This window comes from Parasteatoda tepidariorum, chromosome X2, assembly GCF_043381705.1.
Source record: "Parasteatoda tepidariorum isolate YZ-2023 chromosome X2, CAS_Ptep_4.0, whole genome shotgun sequence".
Classification (NCBI taxonomy): domain Eukaryota; kingdom Metazoa; phylum Arthropoda; class Arachnida; order Araneae; family Theridiidae; genus Parasteatoda; species Parasteatoda tepidariorum.
Window position 1 is genome coordinate 6,489,977 of NC_092215.1, and position 27,818 is coordinate 6,517,794.

At 28.8% G+C, this 27,818-nt stretch overlaps 1 protein-coding gene across 1 annotated transcript; it reads right to left on the reverse strand.

The window, feature by feature from the left end:
- Window positions 1-283: 283 nt before the first annotated feature.
- On the reverse strand, window positions 284-26,900 carry LOC107455530 (serine beta-lactamase-like protein LACTB, mitochondrial). The gene is made up of 7 exons (XM_016073135.3): window positions 26,079-26,900; window positions 24,113-24,179; window positions 20,889-21,079; window positions 18,804-18,896; window positions 13,977-14,106; window positions 7,648-7,813; window positions 284-2,319 (listed from the first exon to the last, which is right to left on the reverse strand). The coding sequence occupies exons 1-7, from the start codon at window positions 26,397-26,399 to the stop codon at window positions 1,755-1,757; spliced, it is 1,533 nt and encodes a 510-aa protein (XP_015928621.1). The 5' UTR covers window positions 26,400-26,900; the 3' UTR covers window positions 284-1,754.
- Window positions 26,901-27,818: the final 918 nt, after the last annotated feature.

A 27,818-nucleotide genomic window follows, 5' to 3' on the forward strand; every position in this document is an offset into this window, starting at 1 on the left:
GGGCAATACAATTTTTGAGACTTTTTTTAAAATCATTTTAAATACAATCTATTATATATACCATACAAGGAAAAAACAATCTGAAAATATTGCAAGTTAGATTTTTCTTGAACTTTTTTACCTATTGGATAAAATATTTTTAATAAAATTTTTACAATTCATTGCCAGTGTTGCAAAAAATTTGAAAAGATAGAGATTTAATGAATTATTACAGAAAAAGTAGTACATTTAAAGCAAACAATAATGAAAAGAAGAAACTGTATAGAGTATAATTTACAACATGAAGTATTAAAAATTTTTTTTAATTCATTCAATCATATGATTACATTAAAACAGAAATATCAAAATACAAATGTTTCAAGAATTGACAGGTATGTACAGAATACTAAAAGATTGAAGCGATCATTATTATTATCACTTTGGAGTTTTTAAATGCCAATGTTTTGTTTTAAAAGTTGGGGTTTCATTTTTATTAGTAAATAGTTGTTTTCTAATACTTGATTTTTTTTTCACTATTTTGATTGATTTATTTTTTCAGAAAGAAAATTAGATTTGTAAGTTATTGATCTTGTTAAAAAAAATTTCATATTATTTCAATTATACAGCTAAAAATTAAAAGATAAATCAGACTTTTCAACTAAGGCTATAAAAATATAAATCAACTTTTTTTTTAAAAAAAAAGAAAAATAATTGATTTGAATAAATTGAAAATTATGAATATAAATGAGATGAAATCCAACTTCAATTTTTTAAAAATTTTTACATCTTAAAAACTACATGTGGATGAAATACATTTGAATATTCATTGAAAATAGTTCAATTTTCTTCTCGTGTATATTCTATTGCAGGTAATTTTAAATATTCTCAAGAGTCATATAGGGTACTGTTAATTTTAACGTTAGAAAATATGGTGAAATTTTAAATAAAAAACTAGCCTCATAAGTCTCTCTGTTTCTTCATTAATTTTTCAATGCAACCTTGTCACTTTTGTCGACCTGTTTTTGGAATTCTGCATTTTTGCTTGATTGCTGACACGATGATGCATTTGTACTGAATGTTTAAAACACAGGCTGAACATTTAGTCCCATTGCAAAACCAACCTGAGTTCAATAAGTATTTTGATGCATACTTATGTGATTTCAAATCATTAGTTGGTTTGATAACTTTTAATGCACCTACATCAAGTACAACTAATTAAATTGCATTTTTGAAGCTTTATTAGGATTAATATTTGAGTAGATTTTGAAATCTCAGAGTTTGTAGAAAAGAATCAATGATCTTTATTGATGAATATCATTAATTATGAAAGAGCAAACATGTCACAAATTTACAGGTTTTACATGGGACTTAAAATTGTACTTTTCCACACAAACAGTTGCATATGCAAATTTTTTAAACAACTTTTTATAACAAAAACTATTTGAATTTTAAAAAAAATAGAAAAAGATGGCATAAAGCTCCAAGGGATTTGTTTGCAAAAAAGTGTACAAATCACTTCAAGATTTAAAATGACGTAAGATCGATTTATTATAAACACATTTTTAACATTCGCACATTTCCTAATGTAAAGGAAATTTAAAACTTATTGCCAAAAACTAAAGCCCAGACATTTGCTGAATGAGTAAAAATCATTTACCCAAGATATTGCAAAGATTTCAATAGGCTTACATTTTCTGAATGCAATAGTGAATGAAATAAGTCTTTTGAAATTTATGCAAATTTTATAAACACATAACAATTAATAGCATTATTTATTATCTGTCAAATAATTCTGCAATTTTTAAAGCAGCTGTGGTAAGATTTATGGGCATCAAATTAGTCAATATTGTAACAACTATACCCTTTGGTGGATTATCTGTTTCTAAAGCTGAATCCTTGTTTGTACTAGATGATTTTGGCAAAATCAGGAGAATACTGCTGGCTCCAATGGCTCCACCAGTATGATAAACACAAAACTTTACCTTCTCGCAAAATCCACATTCTTGCTTTTCTGGGAATACAACCCATCCTAATGCATATTTGGCATGATCCTTACAATTAATAACAGGCATCCACATAGTTTCCATAATTCTTGAAGTTAAAAATCCAGGACATAGTTTTTTATTTTCTTCACTGTGCTCATCTACGTTTGACAAGTAATTTTTATCAAGACTTTTTTTATAAGAATCATAGTTTTGAAACTGATAACTGTACAGCATTGCATTAGCAAACTGAAGCAAATCTGTAACTGAAGACAAAAGACCCCCGCCAGCCCATTTATAAGAGTTATCAACATAGGGTGCGTTTATTAGATGTCCATGTTTATTTTTCTTGTAATTCCTGTAAAAAAACAAACACGAGCATTAAAAGCAATTCAAGTTTAAAACAATATACATCAAACCCGTGAATAAAACATCAGTTACTGAATATTACTTATATGCAGACTAACTTCGATAACCTGAATGATTATAGCTCAATTTTCTAATTACTTGATATAATTTTATGGCCTTTAACATTTTTTTTTGTTCTAAACTCCATAGAAATTGTTTGTTAAAATAAAATTACAGCTTCAATCTGAAGCTGTTCCAAAATAAATTTAATTCGTTTTATGTCTGTGAACAATAGGGTGAAATAAAAGTTAAAATCTGCTCACAAGAATTTATTACAGGCTTAATGTTTTAAGATTATTATGGATGGTGTTTCAATATAAACGTAAACAACAACAATCTTGGCCTGCTCTACTTTTGGTTAGAAAATATACAGCTGCTTACCCCAGCTTATTCTGCAAAGCTATATTTTTAAACAGATAATTTGTTTTGAACAAAAGAAATAAATTATATAATTTCTGAACTCAAATCTGTTGAATTTCATAATATATTAAGTAATTCTGGTGAGTTTAAAGTGAAAATTTGTTTTAGTTATTTAAAGATATATAGTTAAAAAAAGTGACATAGTTGCTAGATTTAGAAAGAAATTGCTTTTTTGGCAGTTCTGATTTGGTATCTTTTTACTTGTTTATTACTGTTTGTTCTTGGTGCAAGCCGTACACCATCATATGTTAGTGTTAGCATATTGTTCGCGCTACAAGATTAAGTTCATTTACAAATTATCATTTAGGTTTCAATTTTGAAGTTGATATATTGTTAACAAAGTGTTTTATAACGATTCCTTTTTCAAATGACAATTCTGTCTTAAAATGACAGGTCTTCAAATTATTATTATTCATTATTATTTTGATACTGTAAGGATGTACTGAAACCTTTCTTCTGATTTAATTTTATCTGTGCCTTATGCTGTTATCACTGGAGGAAACTAATAAATGTATTGTTCTACTGTTGATTTTTTAATGATGAACACAGTTTGCGGTTCTGGTCATCTGCTTAACAGGGATAGAACATCTTTTTGCTGTGGATCATGCATAAAGCTAATTCGCTCTCTGGAGATTAACGTTTGATGGTTTAATAATTATTATTTCATAGTGGTCTACGGTCAGTAGATACAAATGATTTCAAATACTACAAAAATTACTCGTGTAAGCATTACACACATGCAACTTTTAAAAATACATAACACTATCAAGTATAAACAACTACTTGGGTTTCTAATCACCATTGTTAGAAAAAATTTAAATATTTGTACACTATTCTTTAAAATAATTTTCATTTATCTAATTCATGCTAATTTTGTATTTTCTAATAATTGTTGAAAATTGGAAACAAATAAGTTTATTAATAGTTGTTTTATAATTGTTTAAAGTTTTGGCAAGTTGGTCACTAATGTCAGATAGTTGCGACCAAAAATTGAAGCAGAGTTTATATTTTATAAGCACAGTTTTATTTAGGGGGCCAAAGTTCATTTTTGATATGTTTTAAAAAAATACCAGGAGCTAAGTAATCGTCAGATTTTCATCTAAAACTGAAGATTTTATTGGGCAAAAAACTAATGTAAAAATAGCACATCTGTTGTAATATTTACAAAAGATGTGATAACATTTTATTTACTTTCTCAAATGTTAGTCTGAAACAGGTAAGGATTCTCTTACTTCTTAAAACTTGAAAGCAGTTATATTTAATGAAAGCAATATTGTAGAAATCCATTAAATAAAATACAAAATTTTTACAAAATATACATTATATAGGTAGTATGCTTAAATATAAAGATATCTGAAAACAAGGTATCTCAGTTGCATCTTTTTAGTCATAATTAATAATAAAATTTTTTTTTATACACAAGTATATATTATGGTCACTTTCTTAACATTGCCAGCTTGAATTCTTTTTTTTTTACGCATTTTTATCGAATTACTGCAATTTTCTATCGATATTTGTTAATCTATCAAGATTAGTTAGAATTGTTCTTTATCAATGGTACAGTGACCGACCTAGCTGGTAACATTTATAGCTTCCTCTTAAATGCTTAGAGTTTAATTCTAAGTAACTGTCAATTTTTTTAAACATTATAAAGATACATTTTTTATTTTTTTACAAAGATTTTTTAAATTGTTAGATATTACTTGGTATTTAAATTACAGAATTAGTTCCATCCTTCAAATTTAAAGTATTGGATATAGTAAAGTTGATATAAATAGTCCTGATAATATTTGAACAGAATGAGTAAGTAAAATACTTAAATATATTTATTAAAGATATAAGTCATGAGAATTTTTATTTATAAGTATTATATTATTTTAAATTGTATTAGGGCAGTTAACATGTACAGTGACTCTAAAAAAAATGACTTTGCATAAATTTTGCTCTATACTGCATCTTACAAGTACAATTGATCACTGCAATATACAGATGACAAATTTTCATACTGCAGATGAATGTATATTAACAGGCAGATATATGTATTCTGTCAGTATTCTCCTGAGTTGGAACTAATGTAAAACCACCTTTTCTAAAACCATTAACCATACAGTACAGAAACGTTTTTCCTTTTCTCGTTTGTTGAGTATTAGAAGTTGTACAAGACTCCAACTTATATTTCACAAGGGAGTAGTATTATAGGTTATTCTAAATACCAGATCTTTTTAACACTATTAATATATGAAAGGGGGCCAAGAAAAAAACACGATAAAAGTGGGAAATCATTATTCACATGTGACAATAAATCAGAGTTTTATTGTATAAAATCAATGAATATATGAAGTTATTTTCTTTCATTTAATTATCGAAAGAAAATTAAAATTTATTTTACCTGTCTGTATAACATGCAATTTATTAACCTGTTTGCCCTTGATCCTATTAAACTAGTTAGAGTTAAACTAAATATATATTAATATATTGGTGAGAAGTAAAATTTTGTGTCAAAGAAAATAAAGGCAAAATCTACTTTACCAACAGGTTTATATATATATATACCAGGGATGGAGTTTTTGCCGGCAAAAAAGGGTTTTTGCCAGGACAGTGGCAAAAACTGGTAAAAACCGGCAAAAACCAAATTATCTAAATTGCTGATTAAATATTATTACAAAATACTTGAAACAAATTTAAATCAATCATAAGGAGGTAATTGTTCTCNGTGTTTTTGTCCTCTCATCTTGGAAAATATAGGTTTTTGCCACTTTTTGCCAATTTGCTTGGCAAAAACCTGTTTTTGCCAGGACGGTTTTTACCGGTATTTACCATGGTCTTTTCCACCTACGGCAAAATCTTGCCAACCCTGGTCTTAATAATTTTGGTTAAAATAAGTTTTGAGGTCACTTATACTATAAATACAGTTCAGAACAATTTAAAATAAGTTCATTTCACTGGAAAAAAGAGAATAATCACAAATTTTCCAATCAATAATGTTTTAAACTACTAAAAAGACATATTATTACATTATCATTTAATTATGGAATAATAATTTTGTTAATTTTTTTTGTAATTATTTATATTCATAGTATATATTTCAATTCTAGAAATAATTTTGTATCAAAAATATGTTTTTGTCCTCTCATCTTGGAAAATATAGGTTTTTGCCACTTTTTGCCAATTTGCTTGGCAAAAACCTGTTTTTGCCAGGACGGTTTTTACCGGTATTTACCATGGTTTTTTCCACCTGCGGCAAAATCTTGCCAACCCTGATATATACATATATATATATATATATATATATACAGTCAAACCTCGATATCTCGAACAGGAAGGGAGAGGAGAAAAAATTCGAGATACCGAAAATTAGAATTATCGAAAATCGCATGTTATCAATGATAGAATAAAGAAAAATGCTCTTTACATACCTTATATACTATTCCATATTTATTCTAAAAACACTTTTTACACTTTCATTTAAAAAAAGATTCAATTGTTGTATGCTTTAGAGATGTGTATGGAAGTTTGTCTGTAGCGCTTTCTAAGTGGACTATAGCTTTAAATGTCTCCTCTGACATATTTGGCTGCCACTCAATAAATCTCCTTACAGTGTCCACTGCAGAAAGTGCTTGTTTGTTAGTAACATTGGGTGGTAAATCTTCGATTTCCTTATCCTCTTTTTCTGACAGTTCACAAGAAGTTTTCATTTGAGCGATGATATCATTGTCATCCCACTGACCACACACTGTTACTGCATAATCTACGTTTACAAAGTCATGAAATTCCATGTCATCAAGTTTCATGAGTCCGGTCAATCTTTTCCAATCATTTTTGGTGTAGTTTTCAGCATAATTAACAATATTGATTGTTTGACTACTTTCGTGATCTTTAATGAATCCAGCCTTCTTGAAGCCATTCATTATCGTAGAGAAAGACACATCATTCCATGCCACTGACGTCTTTATGTCCATTTTTTAAAAAAAGTTCATCATTATGAGAATTGGTTTTCTATTCTTAAATTTTTTTATTTTTTTTTAAATAGTTTTTTATTTTCAGAAGAAAGATCTACACTATTTATGGAGGAAAAAAATTCAAGTTATCGAGGTATTAGAAAAAAAAATTCGTGAAATAAATATTTTTTTTTTAACATTGAGTGTACAGGAAATTTGAAGGGAATTTTTTTTCCTTCGAGATATCGAAAAATTTGTGAAATCGAGGTTTGACTGTATATATGCATGTATATATAGATATATATATACATATATATGTATATATATACAGTCAAACCTTCAAGGGTTCGAAATTTCGACTCACTATATCAGTACTGCAAACAATTCTAACTAATTTTTCCGAAATGCTCCTTTTTATTATACATTATTTAAATAAATGACCCATGAAAAGAAATATAAAAATGATTAAAAAACAATATGTAGTAACAAAAAATGTGTTAACTTTTATTTTGTATTACTCTTCATCTTGCGTACAAAAAATTTACGGATGGCCTTTATTTAGGGATAGGAAACCGAGATATATGAAACAAACAAAATAAATGCTTATGGCTACATTCCACTTAATAGATGGTTTTAAAAATTGGTACATATATATTATATGTAGAAATTTCAAAATTACCAAAAAATTAAGAAAAAAAAATCAATCGAAGACAGAAAAAAGTTTATAATATCCAATTTCCTCTCTTCTTTTGGTTCACTATAACTACAAAAAATAATAATATATGTGTATAGCAAGGCACAGAAGCGATAATTTTGTTCATTATGTGTGGGAGTTCACGATAAACCATGATCACTATAACGGGATTCGACTGTATATAGGTAGATATAGTAAGGAAATAGAACTACTAAAATTTTTTTACCTTGATCTATTGTAGATGATATTATCATTTTCATCAAAATAAGTATTTTTCATTCCTAAAGTCCTAAACAATTTATTCATATGAGATGGAAAATCTTCTTTGGCTATTGATTCTATAATTGCACTAACAAGTGTATAACCATGAGTACTGTAATGAAACTTAGAGCCTAAAAAAAAAAAAATTAATCAAAACATTTTATTGAAGAGTTTTTTAATATTGTTTATAAACTGTAGAAAAACTGCAATGATAATTACTCAACATAGAACAAAGATTTATTTTTTCAGTTTGTTAATTTTTACCTTTTCCCTCGTTCTACCTTTTTTTCTCTTTTCCCTCTGTAAGTTATCAGCTTGTCCCCAAAATGTGATAGTAAGCAATTAAACTCCATATTTTTATACTAATGTTTCAGTCCAGGGGATTTAAGATGCTTTTCGCGCCGGCACAAAGGATATTATTTTAGATGGCAAAATACAAATTTTGAGAAAAATTGGTGGAATAGTTCTTGAAAAATTGAATTTTCAAAATACAGCTTTTTTAAAATTTGATTTCTCAGGAACTATTTGGCCGATTTTGTTCAAATTTTGCATTTTGCTATTTAAAGTTAAATTCTTTAAAATAATTTAAAAAATTGTATACCTTACAATTCAAAATTTGTTTGACTATTATCAAATTAAACAATAAAAAATAATATTTACAAAAAGTGATATTTTGCAGGGAATTATCTTTGAATAAACTAATTTTATAATTGTCAGTAAAAATTTTTCAATTAGCTTAAAATGTTCTTGAGATAAGGTGAAATACGCAAAACATAAAATTACCTTAAAGGGGGACCTTTGGACTGATCTCTGGAACTAACTACAGGGATCATATTTTCTAGATTCCGGCTACCCCCTATATTTTGGAAATCAGAAATCCGAATCTGACGAAAAGTTACGTTCATTCAGAGAAAGAACGTTTTTGTGTCTGATTTTGTAGCTTAAAATATTGTCTGCACTAATTAATTAGCATATATGAGGCCCACCCCCTTGAATCATTAAGATTGAGTTCTAGAACGTGAAGATTCGATCATTAGATCAAAAGTTATTCAGGGTGGTCCGCTTTTTATTTTGCACACTGTACATGCAATATTCTCTTTTTTGACAAAATTATGTTGTAAAATAGTGATTAATTATGACATGTAACTCACTTAATGTTAAGTAGTAACACAAATTAAATGTCTGATGTATTTAATCAGACTAAATTTGCATTGAAGTATACTTGAAATATTTGATGATAAAATAAAATTAAACCTTAATGTGAAGTTGCAGATTACTAAATTCTATACTATAATGGTTTCTTCTTTACTTGCAACTGAATATAACTATAAACATTTTTATAGAAGAAAGGTTTACTTTTTTGATAATAGAAAACTGCCTTGTAGTTTGATGCTAAAACCAAGACTGAGAATTTTAAACCCAAAGGGACATTTTAAATTATTTATAGAATATGAGTCTGCTTCAATTAATGAGTTGAGAAAAATTTCACTTTAAAATACAAATTATTTCCATCAAGAAATATTAATGCAAACAAAAATTTGAATAAATAATCATTAATCATAGCACGTTCATCAATTACCAACTTAAAAATCATTTAGAAAACTGCTTAATTTCATATTTGGGAAAGGGATTATACAGAGTTTTGGATATAAAAAGAGAAATTTGATCAGGGTAGTCACCATCCAGATAAACTTTGATCTTAAGAAAAAATAGGAGTAGAAAATAAAAAAGCTGAGAGATTTTAAATTAGCAGAATTTTAAACATTCGTATATTTATGCACATAAGGAATTAATAAAAATAAAACATACTTATATATATTTTTTATTAAAATTATTTTAGTTTATGCTGAAATGTTTTATTTCACAGAAAAATCAAGTAATAAATCCAATAAATTAATAATTTCTATTAAATAAATGCATAATTAAATTTGTTATAAGCAAGATAGATATGAATCAATTTACAAAAATAAAATGTTCAACATTTTAATATTTTAAGAAGTTTTTATATGAGAGAAATGCTTATTTAACAGAAAAGCAAAATATAAAAATAATTTATCAAGTAGAACTGAACTATTATTAAAATAGCAAAGGTGATGAGAAAATAAATGATACTGTAAATGAGTTTTTATAAGTCATTTTACAACTTTAATGTATAATAATCAATTGAAAAAATATATAAATGATTTTTTGTGTGATTATTGATATAACACTCATCATTGCTTGTATATATTTTAAAAAATTTCAGAGTTAATTATGAATTTCTTTGAGAATTTCAAGTCTTTCCAGAAAGATCTTTAAAGGATCACTCTATTGTGTTAAGGGGAAATATATCATACAAGTGTTTTAATTGTTTAACGACTGNATATATAAAGCATATGTCACTTAAATACTCTACAGAACAATTTTAAACAACGAGCTGATATTTCGGTAATTTCATGGAATTAGGCTTAACATCAAAAAACCCTCCGGCCCTGGGGAGACACACGCTAGAGAGACTGCCGGCCTCAGCGGTAAGCGCGCTTTCGTGCTTTGCGTCGCGAAAGGGTTAAAGGGAAAATCAAAGAATTGTGTCAAACTGTTCTCAGTTGACTACCAACAGAGAGGCATTTGATGAAATTTTTCTATGATAGAGAAACACGCAATAAAAAATTTCCCTTAAACACACCAGATATCTAATTAGTTTCAGTTTAAAGTAACTTAAGATAATTGAACTTCGCTGTGATAAATTTCAATTAAAAAATGCTTGAAAAACATTTCATTTTACAATAAAGTAAAAGAGTCTTTTCAAATCTAGGTCAAAGAGAAACAGGAGTAATTGTGACACGTAAAATACAAATAGTTTTAAACACATATTTGGAACTGCATGTTTAAATTAATAAAATTGATTGAATAATAAATAGAAATTAAGCTTTTATTCTTAATGTATTTCTAATAATAAAATGTAACTCAGTAGAATTAGTGTCAATAAATTTTTCATTCTAATAAAAGATTAATTAAATTAAGATAAATTAAAAGAAATTTTAGTTTTCAATGAAACTTAATAAATAGTTACATGTTTACAATCACTTTACACAATTAACTACATTTCAATTGTAACAAAAATATACATATAATTTTTAAACATAAAACAGTTCATACTTTTCATTAAATAGAGTACTTATATTATGCAATCAAACTGACAGATAATTTAAATTTGAAAATTAATTTAAAGTAAAAACTAAATATTTTATTCAAAATAAAAAACAATAAACAAATAAAGTTAAATTACCTAATATATGGAGTTACTCATATGGAATATAAATCATTTCATACAGATATTAAAATTACAAAAATTAAACTATATTTTAAAATAATTAACAGGGTATTTTATAGTAATAAAAAAAACACCAAATTTCTAAATTGATATCTATTTCTTATTGTTTTCTTTCTGAGAATCCAGAGGTAATTTCCTTTTTCTGTTTTCTTTCTGAGAATCACAGAGCTTTTTACTTTGAACAGGAAAAGATTTAGCAGTGCAGACAGGTAAAGAATCAACATGCCTCTCAGATACATGAATAGTAGCATTAGGAACAGTTTTTGAAAGAGACTGCTGATAATTTGACCAACTGTAAATTAAATTATGAGCAAATTCTCGGTTTATTGGTTCATGTGCAGTATCTTTTGAACCAAATACCTCACAAGTACTGGCATTAAGACAGGAAAGATAATGTTTTGTTGTCTGAATAGAGTCTATTGTTTCAATCTCAAGGGAAGTTCTATTTTCAGTCATAATGTCATCTATAAAATTAAAGGTACTCTCAACTGATGGTCCATTAAAAGAGCTTTAATCATCTTTGAAAGAATAGGAATTTCTTTTACATTCCCTTCCTTAAGTTCAATCACTTTTGACCCATACGCCATCATAGGCTTGCTTTAAAAAAAAAGGCCTAAAAATCATCAGTCTGATACTGCCTTAGTTCTAAGTCTAGTGGAAGTGTGTCTTCCTTCGAAATAACTTTTGGCAAAAATTTTGCCTGCTTCATCAGTGCCGTAAAAGTTTTAGCTTCTCCCCTCAGGACAGGATTAAGTGCAGATAATTTTATTAACAAAGGATTACTCAACGGTAATTTCTTCTGCATATAAGATGCACAATTTGAGTAACTTTTTCTCAATACCTTCAAAAAGTCCTGAATAGTAGAATCCATTTTCTTACTGCTATCTGTAGTATCCATTCCAGTGAAATCGAGTCTATCAGGCAAATAATTGTTGCAAATAATTGGTTGGATCGATTTTTAAAAAATCTTGGTAACCCTTCGTGTTACACAAAAGCTCATGCTTTAAAAGAAAAGACGAAAAATTGTTTGGTCAAATTAAACATTTGAACATGTAGTTCATGTAAAAGACATTCTTTAGATTGAAATAATTTGACACATTTATTAAAATGGGGAAAACAGCTTGATACACACCAATTTATAATAATGTCTTTCTTTGCTGTGCAAAAAGTCTTTGAATAATTCTTCTTTTTCTATTTTTTCCATCATCAGTGAGATGCTTCTTTTTCAGTTAGCTTGAATATTTTGAAGACTTTTAATTCCTTCATTAGAAAGTTGTCTTTTGGAGAAAAAAACTTCCTTAACATCATTTTCATAAAATTTTTCGTCCAATCCAACCCATGAAAAATTAAATATTATGAAAGCATCCCATAAATACTGCACATGTTCTAGTACTTGAAGCATATAGAGTCATCTGTGGTCAGGTCTATTTAAGGGTTTTAGTAATTTCATCCGAAGAACTGCACAAACTTGGAAAAATAAGTATCTTTTATCAGCACTCTTGAGATCAAAATATATGTTGTCACATAAAATTTCTAAGTGCTTCAAAAATGGCTCAGTAAAATGTTTCAAGCAATTGTTTGCGATATGGCATGTCCAACAAATGTGGAGCATTGATGGATCTAATTTTAGTTTCAATGCCAATTTTTTCCCTAGGCATTGTATTACATGAATCCACTAAGACACTTATTAAATTTGTAAATGGCAATCCATTTTCTCTGAAATTGAAAGAATAGTATTATAAATGCATTCTGCGTTACAAGTAGACAATTTAATCGATGCTAAAAGTCGCAAAATCACTTTCTGCTGGTCTTCAGCGAAGTATCTAACAAGTACAGCTAAAATACTCTCAGGGGCGCTATTAGTGCTCTCATCAATGTTGAGGGAAAAAAACTTTATACTGATTTTCTTTTATTGTTTTGGCAAGTCCATACTTTGGCTTGTATGATGTTGTTGTACTAATGTCCAATGAATTTAATACCATGATATCACGTGATAACGTTTTAGTTAACTCAACAATTTGTGGAGCTAAAGAAAAAGGAATTGAATATTCAGACAAAAATGACAAAACTAGAGCTTCAGCCCAACAGTACATTGATTCATAAGTATGAATTAGATTTTCTGTTCCAGGATAAAGTGAATTTAAAATCTGGGAATTCTTAACAGATTGACAAAATTTTTTATGAATAGCTGTTCCAGAATGATTCATCAAAGATTTAAACCCTTCATTGTGATATTTGATTGATGTATTGCATGCAATACAGAAACATGTACTTGGGGTATCAATCTTGTGGCACCACACGTTGATTTCTTCTTCCAATATGTCTTTTTCAATGAACCATTCAAAACAAAATCTATTCTTGCAGTCTTTTTCCAGATCGCTAATATCATATTTTTCTGTTAAAAACTTCATAAAAAATGCAATTTACAAAATGACAAAAAAATGTATGTCGAATATACAACATAAAACGTCCACATGAAAATATTTTGCCAGAGAGAAATTCTAACACGTGCTGTTTAGTAGGGCAGCGAGCAACTATAATCTACAACCCTACAGTCTCTGCTTTTAATTCCAAAAATGTTCTCTAAGCAGTCAGGATTTCCTCTTTCCAATCCATCCCTGCAACAGCGTCATGCCTCTCTCTTTCCCAACACAAACAAAAGGAGATAAAACGAATTCTGTCTTTCTCGCACACTCTGCACCCCCTACCCCTGCCTTCCACTACTGTTCCTAGCCTCGGAACAGCGCCATCAAAATCCTTGATGAATAAGGATTGCTACAAAAAGAGCTCTTATCATTATTTGGCGAATTTTTTATTCCCGTCTGTTCCAATTTGCGATTTTTAACAAAACTGAAAGGTAAGCTTCTGATTGTATACTCAGAACGATAATACAAAAAAACCGGAATTCTGGGGTGTCCTCAGACCACAATCACCCCTGGAGAAAACTCAAGAATGTAAGGAGCATCATTTTTACTATTTACCTGGTTTTGCAATTAGTGGATCATCTTTAAATAAATTAAGGGACGATTTGACATCATGCCTCTCTTTAATATAATATTCTTTATTATCAAACTCTCCTTTCTCTTCTCGTTTGTTTTTTTCATTGTTAGTCTGAAAAAAAAAAGCATAATATTAAAATCTGAATTTACAATGCGTAAAAAGTTTTGGAACAATAATGAGAAATAAAAACTCTCATAGGAAAATGTTTACAAAACATTGAATATTTCTGAAAAGATGTATTTCTCTCCTCCTACTTAAAAAATAAATAATGAAGCAATGTTGGTTTCATAGTATACTTGTTTAACACGTTGAATGCAATGCAAATTTCATATGGCTTGCCCTTCTGGTCAAAAGGATTTTTGTGTGTTCTATATTGCATTAATTTCTTCACACCATTTTAGTAACGATAATACAAAAAAATTAAAAGCATTAAAAATTTACTCGCATTATGTGTTTCTAATAATCTTGGTTTCGCCAGTCACCGGTGACCCCGTGGCATTCAACATGCTAAAAATGGGTGATATTTTGAAAATAATATGTCTAAAACAAATTGTGGTTGGTTGTAAGTACAAAACAGAAATTTGTTCTGTCACATTTTTCATTCGACAATTTTTAAAAGAAATAAGAAATTTGGCAAAAGAAATTGGAGCTTTTATATCCTTCTTTAAAACATGTTTTTTTCTCATTAAGACTCCCAGAAATTGTTCTAAGGGCTACAAAAAGGAAAAATATTCATTATAATATTTGAAAAATAGTGAATAAATATTTCTGTAATTCTTTTTTAAAATATTTCTTATTGTACACGCATCAAAAATTTTCACAAATCATCATAAGAATAATTTATTTGATGTTACTAAAAAAGGTTTTTGGCATAAAATTTACATTTATAACATTAAAATTTCTTTTAAAACAGCAAAAAAAAAAAAAAAAAATTGACTTATTAACCCTCCAAGTTCTTAAGCCAAGATTCACTGAAATTTCCTAGTTCTGCTCTATTTTTGTGTTAAATAACAAGAAAAAGTAAGTTTTTTGAAGCAGGAAAGACTGCAACTGAAAGTTCAGATAGTATGAGATCAATAAAAACTAAAAAGTTCCAGTGCTTTATTATTTAAAAATTTTTTTTTAATAAATATATATGGAGAGAAAAATACAGCATAAAAATACTCTAGAAGTTTATCATATCATTAAATTTAAAAACTCACTGGGTTGGATAATATCACAAATTTTCTGAATTTTGGTTGACTGACTTTCTCTTCAAGTTTGTTATAAAATAAATAAATTTTTATTATATATAGAATATTACTTTACATTTTGTCTAATACATCATGTTTCTTTTTAAGGAAAGATGTTTATATACTTCTTCAAAAACAAACTATTATTAATGGTTTGCACTCAGTTACTGACTTTTTTAAACAGTATATAAAAATTTTTCCTAAGAAAGAAACATGGTGTATTAGACGAAATATAAAGTAATATTATAAATAAAATATAATTTTATTTATTTTATTACTAACTTAAAGAGAAAGTCGGTCAACCAAAATTTAGGAAATTTGTGATGTTATCCAATATAACGATTTCATTTATTTCACTTTACATTAAGTGTCAAGGATGCAGGCATTTAACCCAGCAGGATGCGTGGGGATCCATATGGACCCCAGATGATTTTGTTAATAGAATTTCTTTCCTTCTATTGACCTTGAAAGTTCTTTCTTTTCAGTAGTCTATTTTTAGATGCCAGCCAACACATACCAGGAGTTACAAATTCCAAAGGGTCATTATTTCTTTTTTAACAACGGAGTTGTCAAGTTAAGGGCGTGACTGGACCCGTGCGCCTTTTTGCATAAGTCGAAAAAATGCATTTGAACACTGCTACTCTTTGTGTTCAGACGTTATTTCTTAGCTACAATATGGCAACTTTGTATAAAAAGGAAATGGAGAGGCTGTGAATTCTTTTAGATGAGGTTGAGAGCGAGGAAGCAGAATGTAATTCTGATTGCAAAATCATGAGTGATCATGACTCACAATTAGAATTAGAAATGAAGATATCGCTCAAGAAGATGCTTCAAATAATGATAATTTTATTGGAAAAAATAAATGTACATTGTGGAAAAAAGAAAAAGTCAAGACCAATGTTTGAACTCGTGCACACAAGATCATTTCGCATCGACCAGGAGCCAGATTGGCTGCAAAGTGTTTATCCAGGTCAAATGAAGCTTGGGATATTTTTACGGAAAGGAAAATTATGGATGAAATAATTATTTACACAAAACTTTACACCAAAAAAATATCTAATTTTACAAGAAAAAGAGATGCCAAAGGAACTGGTGAATTTGAAATACCAGCTCTTTTTGGACTATTATATTTGTGCGGATTACACAATCTTCACACCTGAATGTCCATGATTTATGTGCTACCGATGGTGCACGGATTGAAATTTTTTCAGCCACAATGTCCTGCAAGCGATCTTTGTTCCTCCTGAGATGCTCGAGATTCAATAACATAAACACAGTGGAAGAAAGACAAAAAGATGGCAAACTTGCTGCTATTAGGAACATTTTTATGTTTATCAAACATTGCAGAGATTGTACTCAGTTGGAGAATATGTAACAGTTGATGAAAAACTGTTACCCTTCAGAGGACATTGTGGATTTCGCCAATATATTCCTAACAAGACTGAAAAATATGGAAAAGTTTTTGCAATAGTAGATTCGCATACTTTTTATATATATGACATGGAGATTTATACAGGCAATCAACCCAAAGGTCAGTTGTGCAATAGTAATTAACCTATCAATATTGTCAAAAGAATTATGAAACCTCTGTATAACATAACAACTGATAACTGGTACACTAGTTATCTTCTAGCTAAAGATCTCTTGGATGAAAAGATTACTCTCATGGGAACTCTTCAAAAAGACAAAAAAGGAATACATGCACAATTCACAACTGCAAAAGGTCGTGAAGTTAATTCTTCTGTTTTTGGATTCTAAAAGGATAAAACTGCTGTTTCTTATGCCCCCAAAAAAGGAAAAAGCGTCGTTCTTTTTTCCTCTATGCACAACGATAATACAATTGATACAGCAACGGCTGATAAGAATAAACCAGAGATTTTATTATTCTATAACCTTATGAAAGGTGTCGTAGATGTTGATGAAATGGTATTGTGGGGTCCATAAGGACCAGACGCACATTTTTGTGTTTCTATGCTAGGTGCGCGTCCTGCCAGGTTAAAGAACTTGAATGTAGTTTGGCTAATAATTTAAATCAAAGCAATCTTCTGACATACATGTATATATATATATATATATATATATACAGTGAAACCTCCTGTTATGGATGTTCCTGCAAAATGGACCCCTCTCAATACGAACATATTTTTAATTCCCCAAGAATCTTCCATGAATAAACCATTATGTGCATTCACGTTTAACATTATGCACGGTCAAGTATAGTGGACACTCCCGTAACCTGTCAGGGATAGTCATTTTTGCGCTGAAACGTTCTTTTCTATTGCTTCAAACCGGACACTACTTTTTCTAAATTTGAAAAAATAAAAAAAACAATTTCTGCTTTAATTTGCGAGAATTTTCTTTTTTTTTGCGAATAGCAAGAGCATTTTCACCATTTTTAAAGCACATGAATATTGTTAAGCTATTTCACTACTAAAGAATCAATCCTTCTCCTGACACCTTGCCTTATCTTTGGAAAAAATATGATACTGGGCTTGTGAAATAATTCGAACAGTGGCATCTTTTCAACTGGACAAGACAGGTTATGAGATCCCTCAATTTGAAATGACGTCTTAAATGCTCTAAACGCTCCTTCCCCACTGAAAATTTCTTTCATTTTCTTATCAATTTGAAGACTGTATTTAACACAGATGGGGTAAAAAATGAGAACAGAAATATAATCTTGGAGTTGTTCATATAAATGAAACATTTATTCAGACACTTGATAGATTATCAATTGTGAATAATTATCTCAATAGATCCTCATTCCTTATCATTCCTATTATGGATTGCTTTTTTTTTCTGTGCATCATGGGAGGTTTACTTTCAAGGAGGTATAACCACGTTTCCTATCAAGTGATAGGAAGGTGTTAGGGGCTCTAAACCTAATAATTGAAACTGACTGAGGACTAAAAGCTCCTATTCGGTATCATAGGACTAACTTGAACATCTGTCTAATAGGAAAATTATATTCATACATTTGTAGCTACATCTAGTATTATGTATTCATATCAAGCTTTTTAATATATTCTTTTTTATCGAAAAAATATTGTTTAAAGTTTAAATAAATGTCCCTGTAGATAGTTATTGCAGATTATTTAATTATTTCTATATCTTTGAAAATATTCTAAAAACAATTTATGGTGTTAAACTTCGCTATTAGGGTACCCTTCTCGTAAACGGACAACTCCCATAAACAGACAATTTTTTTGGTCCCAAGAATGTCTGCTTAACCGAGGTTTAATATATATAGGTGTCTATATATATGTATGTATATGTTTATATATATATAGATATGTGTATTTATATATACACACACATATATACATATATCTTAGAGTTCAAAGGTATTGTTGTCTTGAGGGGTTTGAATAGAGTCACTTTAATGAAATATCTGATATAACTGAGAAATTTTTCAGAGCTGTTTAAATTTTCCAAATCTTCATTCTAACCACATATTTGGGCTAGACAAATATGTGGTTTGTTTATTAGTTTTATTATTGTAAAACATAAGTACAGAGTAAAATATACAAAAAAAAAAATTCATTACCCAATAGTTGGTATAAAAAATAAACTTACTTTTGAATTCTTATTATCATTTTGCCCGATATTCTTTTCATAGTGTCTAATACCAGATGTATGAGAAAGAAGACGGCGGCATGTTATTATTACCTAGAAAAGTTAAAATAATTATGTGTTTTATAAAGAAAATAATTAAAAGTATTACAATATTTTAGAATTTTGAGTCTCACATACCAGTTTTTTAAAAGAATGAAGAAAAAGAAAGGGGAAAAATCCAAGCTCATATCATAGAAAGATTTTTATCAAAACTCTTGAACAGAATCTATCAGCAGAAAACAGAATCCTGACTTCTATATAAAATTTGTATTTAAATTTGTTAATTTCCTTATAAGTTCAAATTTAATATTACAGTATAACCTACAAAATCTGGACTAGTTGAGGGTTTGGAGGGTTCAGGTTTCAGAAATATAGGAATATCAGATACTTTAATGAAGCCAATCACAAATCCACAATGATTTTCAATAATCTTTTTTTTCTATTTATGCGCTATAGCACGTCAAATATGCAATATATATATAGTAGTTAAGTTGCGAGAAAAATTATAAAGTGTCCTCTGAGGTGATTCTCATTTTTGAGAAGGAATAATTGTGTACCTGTGGACAAAATTAAACCAATCTTCGTAAAGAAAAAAACAAAATTTCTTTTTCTTTTATATTAATAGTAGATGGAAAAAAAGAAAATATTTCTGAGCATCAAATTATATCACTGCTTGTCTTGAGGCAGGTGAATGATCAGCCTTCCTTAAAGTAAAATACAATTCTTTTTTTCGTTCAGAAATTCTTCTTTTTAACTATTAACAGATAGATTAATTATAAATGCACATAATAAGAGATGGATAAAGAGGCAGAAAATTTATCCTCTTTTAATATCACGAATAATTTTTCACCTCTTTTCTTTTTTCATCTTGGATACCTCCTGTTTCACTCCCCTTTCTCAAGGTTCCGTTTAAATTTTTTAAACATCATTTGAAGTGCAAATTTATTTTATTTCATGCAGAATTTTATAATTTTTGGAGATGCTTTAAACTTGTTTTAAGCTCAGACAGAGTTTAGTTTATTTTTTAAAAAAAATATTTATAATGTTTTATTTTGATAAGTTTCAAATGATTAAAATCAAGAATAATTTACATTTTTTTTAAAAAATTTTACAGAAATGTTTTAATAGGAATTTTTCCCAATCATGTAACTATTTCAAACGATGTTTGTTTTTGATAATAAATTGTATTGACTGAATATTTGTTCTCGATTTTACTTTTTAATTAATTTTTTGGAATGGTAATATTTCTTATAGCATTGCAGTTCAATAGAGATTTTTGCAGGAACAAGGATAAAAGAGATTGGTTGGAGCTGTTATCAAAGATTTTCTCAGATAGAGTCTGTATGAATTTACTATTCAAACTGGTGGCCATTTAAAAAAAAATGAATTACATTATTAAAGAAGAATTAAATGTTATAAAAAATAAGTTCTTAAATGTTATATTTATATTTTTAACATTGTTATAACCAAAATTATGTTTATTTAATCTTAATGAAGAAAAGGTAAAATATTTATTTTCAATTCAAATTTTAATCTGAAATACTACTTCAATACTGAAATCAGTCCTAAAACTAAAGCACTCACACTTTGTTATGTATCATACATAGAAGCAATAAATTTTTTTAAACTAAAAGAATTTGCATACATTTTTAACGACAATTTTGAAAAAGTTGTTTATTAAATGGATAAACTATTTAGCAGGATTTTATAATTTCTATCGAAGTTCAATTCTCTCTGGTGTCAAATTTTTTGGGGGGACAAAATTAAAATACACAGATACAATAGTAGTAAAAACTTCACATTTGAAAAAAGAAATTTTATAAACAGCTGTAAAATGATTAATGTTTTTTATTTATTAGCCTTTTTTTCTTATCTTAAGTAAATTTAAATTGATAATGATCAAAAAAAAAACTTTCCCTCTGAAACATTGGGTAGGACTTTTCAAAATCTCAAGAGGACGTACACCAACCATGAGTAGAATGAAAAAGATTTATTTGATTTTGAAACTAGGACAACAAAATAATTTTGTATAAAAGTTTTACTTACAGGTTTTCCATCAAATGTTTTCGGAGGGAATGAAGGCACATATTCTTGAATTGGTTTATCAAGGTCTAGTTTTCCTTGTTCAATAAGTTTAGCAACAGCAGCCATAGTAATACTCTTACTAATACTTGCTATCCTCATCACTGTATCAGCCGTACATAACACTCTGTTTTCAACATCTGCATATCCAAATCCTATAATAAAAATAAATGCTGATATAAAATTATTTTAAAAATGTCGAATTACATTCTTAATTTCAGATTCTGTTAATTGATGAAAAGTTAAAAATTGACATGGTATTGTATGCTTCCTAAAACGGTTGCCAATAATGGGAAAGTTACATTAGCAATGAGATTCCTTATCCTTTACAAGTGACAATCAATTAAGAATCCCAAAATGGTTGTATATGAGATCTTAATAAAAAAAATCATCAACAATAGAGGAAGTTATGCTGTCTTAAGATTTGAAACACTATCAACTGTAGCAAATGATGTGTTAATGGAAAATATTAACTATTAATAGTAAATTCAAACTTACCGTTTAACTGTGCAGCATTTAACTTAAATTAAACTGTGAAGAAATTGTGCTTTTTTGGTTTAAACTTAAAAAGAAAAGAAATTGATAAATTTCATCCAATAAAAACATATGCAATATTAAATCATATAATCCCAAGAAAAATATGATTATAATACAGTAAAATCTTGCTACACCAATATTTTGGGGACCAAATAAGTATATTGTTATAACGGGATACATTATTATATCGGGGCCTATATACTTTGGGTACACAATAAGATTTTTTTTTAAATTTTAATGTTATATATGTATTAACTATAAATCTATTTATTAAATTATATTATATAAAAATTTAATTTGCAGAGTGGTAATTATGGTTAAATATGAAATCAGATAGGAATGTTACATCTGTGATTTCTTAAGAGGTAAGGGGGACAACTCTAAGAATGGAAGGCCTTGGGGTGGTCTATGTACATCAGGGATGGGGTGTTGAAATCTGAATACAAAATCAATTCACTATGGTGAAAAGAAATAAGATAAGTACATAATCATCAGTGAGACTTCTGGTGTCAGAAAAGACTGAAAAAAAAATGGCAAAATGTAATAAAATAAGACTTTTTACATTATTTGAAACCCAATGATAAATTGAGAAAATACGGTTGAAATTTGAAGAAAAAAAATTGTTTTACAGAGGTTTATTGCTTCAGAAAATATCACAATATTGAGAGGTGGATAACATTAATTCATATGCAAGTTCGTCAGGACCACGAAACATTATTGTAATAGAGGGAGTAATTGTTGTATCAGATATCGTAGTAGCGAGAGCTCACTGTATTTTCTTTTTGTTTCATAGTAGAAATGGAAAGAAAATGGATAGACATGTTCTCAATGCCCAATACACAACACTCCTTCTTAGAATGTTACATAAATTATCAAAACAGAGAAACAAAGATGTATAGTTTACAGCATAAATATTTAAGGGGAAAAATTAATGAGGTGAAAAAAAAACTAGAGAAACCATAATGGCCAAGAGGAGGATAATGCACAAAGCTGACAAATCATGACAGAATAAATTTCCAGATACAATACATGGTGAAAGCAAAACAGCGATCATTTACTAAAGGTGATGGTATAAATCAAATAAGACTCAAGGAAACGAAGATAAGCTGTGTTAGGAATAAAAAATAATTTTCAGTGTTAGCAAAATTACATTTGTGTCTGAGGATAAAGATAAAGTAAAGAAAACTGTTATATTAGGTAATGAAATACCAGGAACTAATAATGTGTGCTACATTGTTGTTCAGTATTTTAGATAACTGTACCCTAAGAGCAGTGTTTCCCGAACTTATTATTTTTCTGTATCCTTAATAAATTTTTTGTAACACTGTGTACCACTAATAAAAAAATTTATGTATTTTTTACCATAAAAAATTGCACAAAAGTTAAAAATCACAACTGGCTGTTGACACCACTAATTATTAACTGTTAACTCTACAAAAAATAGCCAATATAAAAATACGTAATTGTAAATTTTCATGACCAGCTTTGTTTTTAAATAAAATTTTTTGAAATTTTTGTCTGTTGCAAGATATTTTGCATAAGAACACATACACCCTAAACTGTTTCTGTACTCCTGGGGCTACGTGTACCACACTTTGGGAAACAATGCCTAAAAGGATGCTCAAAAACGTTAATGAGAAGAGAGGCATAAGTTTCTGTTAAGGCAAAGGAAGGGTGATGTAATAGATATGGTAAGGTCATTTGATGTTGCACGATAGAAAATAAATCAAATAAAATCAATCCCACTTTCAAATAAAATTTCAGATGATCTTTTTGATGTTGATATCAATGTTACACTAAAAATAACAACAATCTCATTGATAATATTAAATTTATCGCTTTTATTACCGATTTTTTATCTAGCCTTTTTAAAAATTAAAAAAAAGTATTGATATTGAGAACTATTTTTCTGAAATATTTAATTCTGCAAGCAGATCTTGATAGCAAGAAAAATGCACTATAGTTTTAGTTGATTTAACAATAACAAATTGGTGACATAAGGCCACCTCAAAAAAGTTAATGATTTTTAGCACCAGAAAATAATTTTTAAAACTTTTTTCTGACCATTTAGAATTAAGTTTTATCAACCATAATAAAGGAGAGTTGTGCAGACATATTTTGTAACATATCTGGAAGAGCAATATCCAAAAAAAAAAAAAAAAAAATTAANAAAAAAAAAAAAACCAAGAAGTGATGCAAGGTAGTCCCATTTTAAGAATTTGTTCATTACTTCTCCACTTTTCAATAACTACTTTTGTATAGAAGGGGTACAACATACACAATATTTTTTTTCCTTCCTGAAAAGTAAAAATTTGGAATCTTTTGAATTTCTCTTCATAAAATATTGAAAAAAATATATAATGCTCATAGAATAAATATGTTAAAAAAAACTACATACATACTTATTTCAATGAGTAATATAAATTTGAACTAAATATTTTAAAGATAATTTATAGGATTTAAGCAAAAACCAAAAATTGAAACTTAACTATTAAAGTACATATTAAGTGCTACATAGTTAATATGTACTATAATATTTAAGTTTTAATTTTTGGTTTTTGCTTAAATCCTATGTAGTTTGAAATGTAATTTGAAGCTATGTGTTGTAAATGTAGTTTGATGCTTGTGTATTGTAGATTTAACAAATTTACCTTCTGTCCAAACTGTTTTCCCATCAACACTTACGCCAACAACTATTCCAGGTGCTCCAACTTCATCCTAAAATAAATAAAAAGTAATGCACCACTGAGAAAGCAAAATATGAAGGGAAAAAAACTGATACCAGAAGAATATGTCCGAGTTCTGAGATGGCAAACCTTTTCAATTTGTGTTCCAGTTAATTTACATTCAATTATTTTGAAGCATTTAGGGTGCCATTTGTTAATTTTCTTTTTAAGAAATTATCTTTAAACCATTGTACATCAACTTTAAACAAAAGTGTAAGGATATCAGTTATCGACAATGTAAACCTTCATCTATGAAAAGGTACCCCACCATAGAATCGAACTAGTGAATATATAGAATCGAACTACTTATATACTAGTGAATTGGAATTATATTTTTGTAGTGGTAGATACACTATAAGTAAAATTACATTGCATGATTATATTTACCATTTAATTATAAAGGTGTTTCAAATATAAATTGAATAAACAGTATTTAAAAACATTCTGTACTTTAAATTATCTGACTGCAAGAATTGAAATCAAATTTTGTAAAAAGAAAAAAATTCAGTTTACCAGCCACAATGAATAAAACTTTTCAGTTTTAAAAAGTTGCATATAAAACCTTCTAAACCAAGTAATATTTTTAAAATATCAGCAATTAGTGGAAAGTTACTACTTAACAACTTTTTATATAAAAATTCACAATGTTTTAATGTAACCAATAAAATTTTCACGATTAAAACAAAGCAGAAAGAAGTTAACATATCTGTAGATAGAATAAAACCCTATTTTCCCAACACTTCTACAGTATCCGGAAAGATTTCAGAAGCACCTGTACAGGTTTAAAAGAATTTCTGACCTGTTTCATCATCTACAAGTTCAAAAACTGCAACAGTCCGCATTGCAGCTTGTTACATGTGAGGTTCTTCATTTTTCGAGTAGCTCACTATGGGGGAGTACTGTGCTTCACAAAGTCAGTAAAATCACATGCATCAAAATTTTGTTTTATATAAATGTAAACTGCGCTTTGGAGATTGAAGGAATAATGAATGTAAATATTTTAACTTAATAGAAATGTATTCAATAACTGGAACCAATTATGCTTATAACTGTATATTAACTTGTAAATAAAAGCAATAAATAAATGTTACAGTGTCATCAATTTCTTTTCTATTCATTCATGCAAATTTGCATAATGTAGGAAGACTAAATACCTTCCCTTACAAGTCATTATACCTTGCAAGCATTCCTGTGACAGAATTTTTTCGGGCTTTCAGCGACATCCCTCTCTAATACTAATACCCTTCTACAAGATACTTATAAAAATAACAAATATACATGTTACTAATTTAAAGTAACAGAAGCGTCAACGTCAAAAAAAAAAAAATTCGGATCAAATAAAAGAAATTTTTAAATTTAATATGCATTATTTTTTTTTACTCTAATATTAAGGGCGATAGACTTGCATTTTGTAGGGGGATAACACACTGCTTCCTATTTCACACTTTGTAATTCATCATCACATTAAAAAAAGATAATAAAAAAATCGCGAAATAAGTAGCAGTAGTAACTACCTAAGGTTTTACTATAGTTTTTTAATAATTTATATATATTCTTTAAAACTTGCAAGTTTGAAATCCTATAGGTGCTTTGGCGATTAGTCGTTCAGCAACAAATCGTTCTATGGAAATTTCCCCCAGTTCCGTTTTTATCCACCCAGTTAGTACAAAATTATATTATTACCACTTATAGATATTTCAAATGTGATGATGAGCAAGATTATTTTTTTAAAAATTATTACACAAATTTTCTATGACTTTAAAGTAATTCTTTAAAATATTATAATTTCTAGAAAGAAAAAACAACTTAAAGTAAGAAATTTAATAGTAGGAATTGTTTAAATATATATTTCTTTATATATATATATATGTCTTTTTATTGGATATAATACCTTAACTCTTAGTAAAATGTCCCGGCTTTTGTTGATAGCTTCTTCATATTTATTAACTTGTTGCACAAAATTACTGTTATCCTTTTTTCCAAGATCAATCAAATCGAGAGACTCAGTTTCATCCGCATCGCAAGAAATTTTCTTCTTGTGAATAATATATGCAGTTATACCCACGACAGCAGAAGCAGAAAATAGCGTAGACTTAAAAGATTGATTAAACTTAGAAAAAAACCTCGAAGAAGTAGAATTATGAAAAGATTTTCTAAAATGTTTATAGGAAACTATATTACTTCCCAAGTTCAATGATCGCATAAAAAGCATGATCTAATTTAATTTATTGAAATAACTGCAGTAATGTTAATAGAAAAGATGTTGGTTTGCTTAATATTTACAAAAATATGAGTTTCGCTAACTTAGTAAGAAACAAAATAAGAATATAGCGAAAAAGCATGAAGTAAACAAAAACAAGATAGCAGAAGCAGTTTCATATGCACGCTTCCCGCTGACGATTTTTGTCTAAGTACAGACCGAAGAAAAAAAGTTTTTTTTTTTTTCTAGAGACTTGTGTATGTTCTTTTCACATTCGAGCTAAAATGTGATTAAAATGTGATCGTTCCCAATTTACAGTTCATTCAACGGTGCATAGTGACCATTTTTCTTTTAATACCATATGAATGCTCCCTAAACCTTTAAATCTGTAATTGTTTGGCGAGATTGCTACGGGGACAGTGCTCTCACTTCCCAATGAGGTGGCTTATTCGAATCCCGGGAATAACTGCTGGTTGATTTGAATACTACTTTTGAGTCATCCCAACCACTGTGCTTGTGCTGACAAAAAGAACTCCCCCCCCCCAAAAAAAAATAGACAGATCATTGTCCAGAACTAATTATTTCACTGTAATAATTCTAAGATTCTGTACCAATGATATAAATGAAAAAGAGTTAGCACTAGAATTAGGACATTTATTGCTTTATTTGCCCACGGAGAATAAGTTAGGGCGATTGGGGCATCCCTGGCCGAGCTGTGTCGCCCGCCAAACGCACTGTTAAGTGTGGAGGTAGCGGGTTCGAATCCCACCGTAACCCTGGATGTATTCTTCGTGATGTTCTTCTCTGTGCTGTGCTATCTGTCCTTCTACTTGACAAAGGTCTATAAGCCTTAATTGAGCACACAAGCCTGTAAATGTATGTTGCACCAATAAAGCAATAAGGCCAATTAGGCATAGATGATATTTATAAAATAGTAAAAAACAACAAACTCGAAGATGTAGGTAGGTAGACAGGTACTTTATTCACGTCGATCGCAACGCCCGAATACGCCATCTAGGGAGAAGACCGGTTCCATGCCTTTGGCCCCTACCCCATCCATCTCCTCCTCTTTTTTTTGTCGTATGGGAATGTACTACGATATTTTTCCTTTCATTAACATTTTTCGTATTTAATTGTTAAAAATATTTCCTTTTAAGTTTCCATGACACTTTCTTTTAGAACTATGTTTAATGTAGTTTTCAGTTCCATATATGTAGTTTCCTAACTTAAAGGATTTTGATCTGTTTGAAAATCAAGACAGAAACTAACGTACTTCCTTCCTCTATGACCTCCCACACGCTAATGGTGAGAGCATGTGAAGCATTGTTATGGTAGAGAGTTCTACCATATGCCACCTGTATCCCATTTCGATCGCCAATTGGTGACTGTCTGGGAAACATTCCTGAGGACGATCTAAAGACATGCCATCAA

Bases quoted from the DNA above. Each gene is read 5' to 3' on its own strand.
- LOC107455530 (XM_016073135.3), bottom strand. From the start codon at position 26,399: ATGCTTTTTATGCGATCATTGAACTTGGGAAGTAATATAGTTTCCTAT. The intron at 18,897-20,888 runs GTAAGTAAAACT...TAACTTTTCTAG, and splicing joins AAACATTTGATGGAAAACCT to GTAATAATAACATGCCGCCG. The intron at 7,814-13,976 runs GTAAATAGTAAA...TTTTTTTTTTAG, and splicing joins TCCACTAATTGCAAAACCAG to GCTCTAAGTTTCATTACAGT.